Below are 7,291 nucleotides of genomic sequence, written 5' to 3'. Positions count from 1 at the left end.
GGAATGGGAAAAGTATACATATGATGTATTTAAGTCAAGAAAACGGTAGAGTTTTGTTTGTACCTTTTTTTTTGAACTGACAGAATACAGTCAACTCTCATCTATCCACTGGATAATCTTGCTTTCAGAATCTTCTAAACATAATTAAGCATAGTAGTTGATGAAACTTTGTGTTAACCCAATTTACTATCTTTTGTTTGTCTTCTACAACCACAAAGCTGGCAACTTAATTACTCCACCCAAGCCAGGTCATGCTAAACGAAGGAAGAGATGATGATTGGGTCACTTGGGGTTGATGCTGCACGTAGGTCCAAGGTGGTTTGTTTCCATGATTTTCATGATTTGACTTCTTTATTCCGGCTGAAGTAAATCCCCCAAATTTCAGATTTGGTTACATCCATCCTGAAGTTCAGTACCATATTTCAAAGCAATTTACCATCCTCAGGCTTTCCTATCACAATGGATATGAGAAAGGCGAGTCTAATCAGAATTATTTTCTTACTGTGAGAAGTATGGCTTTTGCCTAGCTGAACTGGCTACAATTCAAAAACATCATTTAAAGCATCACGTCTCTGCAAGAAGATAATGGAACCTCAAGTCAGCCATTCCAAGTTTCTGATGCAGTTAGCTGTCTGTTCACCTGAGAACTGAGAGCTGACTTTCTAGGGTAGACAGGAACCCAGGGTAGGCATAAGGCAAACAAGTGGCCAAGGTCATTGTGAGGTTGAGTATTTTATCCCCATCCCACTCCCCATTGCTGTATTTGGTTCCTTTCAATAATACATCCACTGTGTTTTAGTGATAAGAACATTTACAGCCCGAACAGTTCTAACGTGTTTTCACTGTGCAGTTATTCACTTGTGTAAAATCCTCTTGTCAATAATACCTGAATGGGCTTTACCTTCGACTCATGCCCGGGTTCCCTCAGGATTATAGCTGAGTTGTAATCAATAAGGAAACATATCCTAACATGTAGAGAATATTTATTTACAGTCATGTCTCTTCCAAAGCAAACAATAACAGTTTATTCATCTGACAGCAGGATGATGCAGTGAAACAAGAACCAGGGGTCAAGTGACTCTCCTGCCCCTCAGTTAATTTTTTCGTAAACTGGGGAAGAAACCCTAACGGCTTGTTACGATGATCAAATAAGTAAGTCAACGAACTGTAACGTGTCTGTAAGGCTTACAGCACCTCCTGTTGAGCAGGTGTTTACCTTCAGATTGCAGTCGCCGATGCAGTGAACCCCAGGCGTGGTCAGAGGGGAAAGAGGGCATTGGAGTTACAGTATTTCTCTCTTCTACTTACACGATAATTTGCGTGGGACAATTTCTTACACACAGCTGGTTATTCTTTCACAAGGCTGTACATGTTTTCAAGTGTGACAGTAACAGTGTGTAAATAGCCTCCCTTTTTCACATTCACACCATTTTCACTAGAACTCCAGGCCTTGAAAGGGTCTTAGTAAAAGGCTGGTCCACACCCCTCATTTTACAGATGAGCTGTTTAGAAGCTAATTGGTACCTTTTAACCAAACCCAGCACATATGTTTAGTGCAGGATATTCTCACTGATTAAGCGGATCTCATACTCTTTTTTAGGTTGGCTAATTGTTCCCAGTGTGATACTTTTCTCCCCTTTACGTATTTCTTTATGATCGTGACCTATGAATGAGCTGAAATACCAAGAAATAGTTGTCCTGACTGTGGGTGTACTTTTCTGGGGCCTAGCTCCCCAGACCTCAGCTCCTTGCCATGCGGTCCACAAAGGGCACACAGAGCGGCCACTGCCCAGCATGGACCACAAAAAAGTGCCATTCCCAGCACCCAGGCTCCCCCACCCACCCGCCCGCCCGCCCGCCCATCACCTGTCCAAGGGCCCCTTGGGGAGGAGGCTCACTTGGGATCCAATATGGAGGTTAAGTTCTCTTCAGTCACACGATGATTCTATTCATTTTGATCACTTTTAAGTTCAGGTGGGAGAGCATGTTTTGGAGATAAAAGGGCTGACTAGCACAAACATCTTCTCTCTGATTTGACAACCTCTTCTGAAGAGTGAACCACGTTTGGTACAAATCCACTCTTCACCCCTTCCCAGCCCTCCTGGATGGTAATATCCCCCCTTTTAACCAGCTCGTATATGTCTCTTGTCAGGTCTGTGAAGGCTTTCTCCACATTAATGGCATCTCGGGCTGACGTTTCAATGTACTTCATGCCGTATGCAGCAGCCAGTTTCTCTGCCTCGTGGCGAGTCACTTGCCTCTGTGTATCCAGGTCACACTTGTGACCCACGAGAACAAATACAATTTGGTAGGGCTGAACGTGTACTTTGGTCTCTTCTAACCACTCATGGACATTCTGGAAGGACCTGCGGTTGGTAATGTCAAATAAGAGCAGACCACCTACTGAGTTCCTGTAGTAGGCACGAGTGATGGATCTGCAACACAAGAAAGAAGCAAAGAATGAAGGCCATGCCCAAACTCCTGCACTTCAATGAACTCAGTGTATTCTGTTGTCTCTGTGACATAGTCCTTTGGTGAAAATTGTTTTCTTTTTTAGACAAAGCAATACAAATGTCATTCCATAATAATAATGATATATGAATTCTCAATTGAACAAAACTTTGAGATGGAATCTTCTAGAAACGAACGCTCATGGACATACAGGCATTTTCCCTCGATTTAGGCAAGAGCCACAGTTAACTCTCCACGCCCACATCTGAATAGCTGAATGAGACTTCCTCTTCTGTTCAGTGGGATGCTTAAGTAACAGGTTATCATGAGGCAAATGAAATAATGGATGTTAAAGTATTCTGTGACCTGGAGAACTCATTACAAATTATAGTAGTTGGAAAAGGATTTTCTAAAAAATAAGAGTGAATTTACGATAGCTGACAGAAAATGCTTATAAGTATATAGGTATATTACAATATACTCCATTTTTTCCCATTTATCATTACCACGTTTGTCTATTATTATATTTTTATTTTTATCTAACAGGGGTCCTCAATCTCTTCTGTGAGGAGGAGCATAATTTTGTTCTTTATTTTCCAGGCCATGTGGGAATAGGAAAAAGAGGGATGGTCTGCAAAGGCCTTGAGCCAAGTGTCTGCTGGCCCCACTTCCTGACACATTTTGAAGAGGCTGACTCGGGAGCCACAAGCTGGGAAAAACTGCCCAAATAGCCAAAGCTTCCCCTTAAAATAATATGATTTATTTAAAGCATTGTAGAATGCTTTAGAATGCTTCTAAAACCTATTATCCATTTTCTTTACTTCTTAAGCAGAAGAAACCGCATGCATTTTCGCTTCTTGATTTGAGGAGCTTCATTTTCAATACGCATTATGGTGCTTCTCTCAGAGCATATTAGACATTGTAGAACTACTTGCTGGTACAATCACTTGCTTTAGACTACTGTGCTTTTGTTTTTTTTACTACTGTGCTTTTTGATCTATGTTTATTTTTAGTTTTTCTGTCTCCTTGGATGAAGGTAAACAATGAGGGACTCAATAGCTTAAGGCTTAGGACAAATGGCCCAGTGGTAACAGAATAAACAATTTCCAGGGAATTAAAGCCCAAGCAGAAGCAGGCAAATCAGCCACAAGGACTGAAAGCATTTCTAAGTCCCGTATGTTTGAAGATTCATGGAGAATGGTAGGTGTACCAGAAAATTCAACGTGAACAAAGATCGTGATTCGTGAACGGCTTGGTTCAAGAAATCAATAGGCAAGCTGTAGTCAAAACTCTAAAATACATTATTGCATTAATGTTTTGTGACTATTTAGAAAGTAGCAAAGCCCTTTCTTTATAAATACAACACAAGGCTACATAAAAATTAAAACCTCACATACATCAAAAAATGTTCTTAAAGAAAGTTAAAAGACAAATGAAAAACTGGGAAAATAGTTTACAATATCCATGACAGAAAAGGATAAATGTTCTTAATATATAAAGAGCTGTTAGAAATCACTATCACCCAATAAATAATAATCAGTGGATAGGAAAAGGATGTTCATACAGAACGAAATTCCAATAAGCATAAAAGATACCTTTCTTCTATTATAATGTGAGAAATGCAATCACAAGTTCAAAGTGAACCTGAACAAGGATATTTGAAATTTTCTCTTCTCCCCACCCCTCTTCAACCACCTAAGCAGCATCTTCTACGCCTGATTAGTGTTCGATAGCTAAATGAAGAAACGATCCTAAACATGAGCTATTGAGCCCTCTTGATCTAGTTCCTGCTGCTCGGCATGACTGTAGCTCAAAGTTTTCTGTGTACACTGCTCTCTCTCACTTCTGTCTTCATACACGCTGCTTCCTTGCCCTGGGCTTTTCCTGTTTTGCTTGGGTATCACACTCATCAGGCCTCGTCTTCTCCACTTAGCCTTCCCTCATCTGTGTTCATACATATAATTACAAACGATACATACTACAAGGGCCACCAAAGGGTTGTAAGAGAAAATTAAACCTGTTCATTGAGTACTCAATATGTGCTAAGCGTTCTGGTAGGCAGTGGCATACAAATATGAACAAGGCACTTTTTTGTGTAATTGCTGGTCTATTTTGCCCCCAGTATGCTAGCACAGACATTCTAAGAGGGAAATGCCTATGTCTGTTTTGTTTACATGGCATCCCCTTGCAGGAGTTTCCTCAGGCTGTTTTCCCAGAAACAGTGCAGTGTCTGGCATATAGTGGCTGATCATTCAATGTCTGCTGGTTGCAAGAAGGCATCAATCATCAGTGTCTATTTCATATATATATATATATATATATTTCTATATAGTATCTATGTTTATATCTATATCTAGCTATCTTTATCTCTATCTCTACATCATCTATCTATATCTGTCAGTTACATTAGGATGACCTGGGAACATTTTCGAAATGTAGTATAGGGACTGAAATTGATGAATTACAGTGATCTAGTTTATTAGCCACCAAGGGGCAGGTTGGTGCAGTTGTGGTGCGAGCAGTATGTATCATTGGCTGGCCTTCCCAGCCAGGGTGCATCTTTCCCTGCACTGAACTCCCAGCTACCTGAAGGTGGGCTTGAGCAGAAACTCTCAGACCCTCGCTACCTTCCCTAAGGGCGGCGACCAGGACCAGGAAGTCCTCTTTCCCCAGGGACGGTGCAAGCCCCAAAGACCCTCCCACTGCTCGCGGGCCCGGGCTGCGCTCCCACCTGAACCTCTCTTGACCCGCGGTATCCCAGATCTGGAGCTTGATGCGTTTTCCTGGCTCGATCTCCACCAGACGGGAGAAAAAATCCACCCCCACCGTGGGGTCCGAAACCTGGGCAAAGCGGCCCTCGGTGAAGCGGCGGATCAGACAGGACTTGCCCACCGTGGAATCCCCGATGACAATGAGCCGGAACTGGTACAGCCAGATGGCCTCCATGGCCGGGGCTCGGCAGGTCTCCTTGGCCCAGGCCGTGGGCGGCGAGATGGGGGCGCCCGGCCGAGACCTCAGAGAGCGCGACTCGGTCCTGATCTAGATCGGCCACGAGCGCATCGTTGGCCTGGCAGCCTGAGGCGAGGTAGGCCCAGGCGCAGGGAGAGAGGAGGGATGGATGCTGCGCTCGCAGAGGTGATGAAATGGCAGCAGCATCAGCACCACGCACTCTGACTCATCACTGACTACAGGGTTACTGTAATCCTCCACGTAGCGGCGACGCCCAGGACCGCACTGTCTGTAAGAGGAGCGCACACAGAAATGGCCGGGAAAACAGCTCGTTCCCTTCCTTTCTAATTCCTCTTCTTAATTAAAAATTTTCTCTATCTGTCAAATTGCAAAAGTAACACCTCTTCATTAAAACTAACGAAACAATACAAAAATACACAAAAAGGGAGTCTATAATTATCTGCCCCCTACTTCCCCAAGATATTAAGTTTGTTATATATTCTTCCACGTGTATTTCTATGAAAATATATATACATATACATATTTATTGCTGTTTGATTTTACAAAAATTTGATCGAACTGGACCATTACTCTGACACTTGCTTTTTGCAATTAATAAAGAATCATTGGCATCTCTCCATTTCCAACTATTTTCCTTTTGCCATAACAATGCTGCAATATTCTCTTAAGTATAGTCACACGTACATTATTTCTATGAAATAGTCTTAATAAGAAAGACCAGGAAGTCAAAGAGTATGAATATTTTAAATGTTATATATATGGGCATTATACTTTGCAAACATACTGAGCAATTTAAATTCTAGTCAGCAAGGTGTGAAAAGACCATTTTTTGGCATTACTTCAAGCATCATATATGATATTCTTTCTTAAATCTTGCCAATCTGATGTCATTAAAAATAAATGGAATCATAGAATATGTAGACTTTTGTAACTGGCTTCTTTCACTTACCATGATGTTTTAGAGTTCATCCACATTGTAACATGTATCAGGACTTCATTCCTTTATATAACTGAATACTATTCCATTGGGTGACATAACACATTTTGTTTATCCATTTATCTGTTGATGGACATTTGGGTTGTTTCCGTCTTTTGGCTATTATGAATAATGCTGCTATGAACATTCATGTACAAGTTTTTGTTTGTACAAGTTTTGTTTGAACAAGTTTTTGTTTGTGTTCAAACTCTTTTGGGTTTAAACCTAGGAGTAGAATTCCTGTGACCTATGGTAACTATATGTTACATCCTTTGAAGAAATTCCAGACTGTTTCCCACAGTGGCTGCACCATTTTACATTCCTACCAGCAGTGTATGAGGGTTCTGATTTCTCCATATCTTTTCCAACACTTGTTATTTTCTGACTTTTTGATTCTAGACATCCTAGTGGGTATGAAGTGGTATCTCATTGTGGTTTTGATTTGCATTTCCCTGATGACTAATGACAATGTGCATATTTTCACATTCTTATTGGCCATTTGCATATTTTCCTTGGAGAAAGGTAGGCTCAGATCCTTTGCCTTTTTTTTTTTGTTTGGCCGCCGAGCAGCTTTTGGGATCTTAGTTCCCCGACCAGGGATTGATTGAACCTGGGCCCCTGGCAGTGAGAGCTCGGAGTTCTAACCACTGGATCACCAGGGAATTCCCCCTTTGTCCATTTAAAAACTGGATTATTTGTCCTTTTATTATTGAGTTGTAAGAGTTCTTTACCTATTGTAGGTGCAAGTCTCTTATCAGTTATGTGACTTGTAAATATTTCCTCCCATTCTGTGTGTCCTTTTTGAACTTTCTTAAGGGTGTCCTTTGAAGTGTAACGTTTTAAATTTTGATGAAGTAAAGATTGTCTGTTTTTGCTTTTGTTGCTTGTGCTTCT

General features: G+C 41.4%; 1 protein-coding gene across 1 annotated transcript; it reads right to left on the bottom strand.

Annotated features, from left to right (window-relative positions):
• Positions 1-1,928: 1,928 nt before the first annotated feature.
• On the bottom strand, positions 1,929-5,599 carry RAB39B (RAB39B, member RAS oncogene family). Its single transcript, XM_060138141.1, has 2 exons — positions 5,183-5,599; positions 1,929-2,435 (listed from the first exon to the last, which is right to left on the bottom strand). The coding sequence occupies exons 1-2, from the start codon at positions 5,395-5,397 to the stop codon at positions 2,009-2,011; spliced, it is 642 nt and encodes a 213-aa protein (XP_059994124.1). The 5' UTR covers positions 5,398-5,599; the 3' UTR covers positions 1,929-2,008.
• Between the last annotated feature and the right edge of the window lie 1,692 nt (positions 5,600-7,291).

This window comes from Lagenorhynchus albirostris, chromosome X (assembly GCF_949774975.1).
Source record: "Lagenorhynchus albirostris chromosome X, mLagAlb1.1, whole genome shotgun sequence".
In the NCBI taxonomy this organism is placed as follows: domain Eukaryota; kingdom Metazoa; phylum Chordata; class Mammalia; order Artiodactyla; family Delphinidae; genus Lagenorhynchus; species Lagenorhynchus albirostris.
Note: the sequence above shows the minus strand (reverse complement) of the source record. Positions and strands in the feature narration are given on the sequence as shown.

Coding starts and splice junctions, on each gene's coding strand:
- RAB39B (XM_060138141.1), bottom strand. CDS start 5,397: ATGGAGGCCATCTGGCTGTACCAGTTCCGGCTCATTGTCATCGGGGAT. Junction 2,436..5,182: donor GCGGGTCAAGAGAGGTTCAG/GTGGGAGCGCAG, acceptor CTTGTGTTGCAG/ATCCATCACTCGTGCCTACT.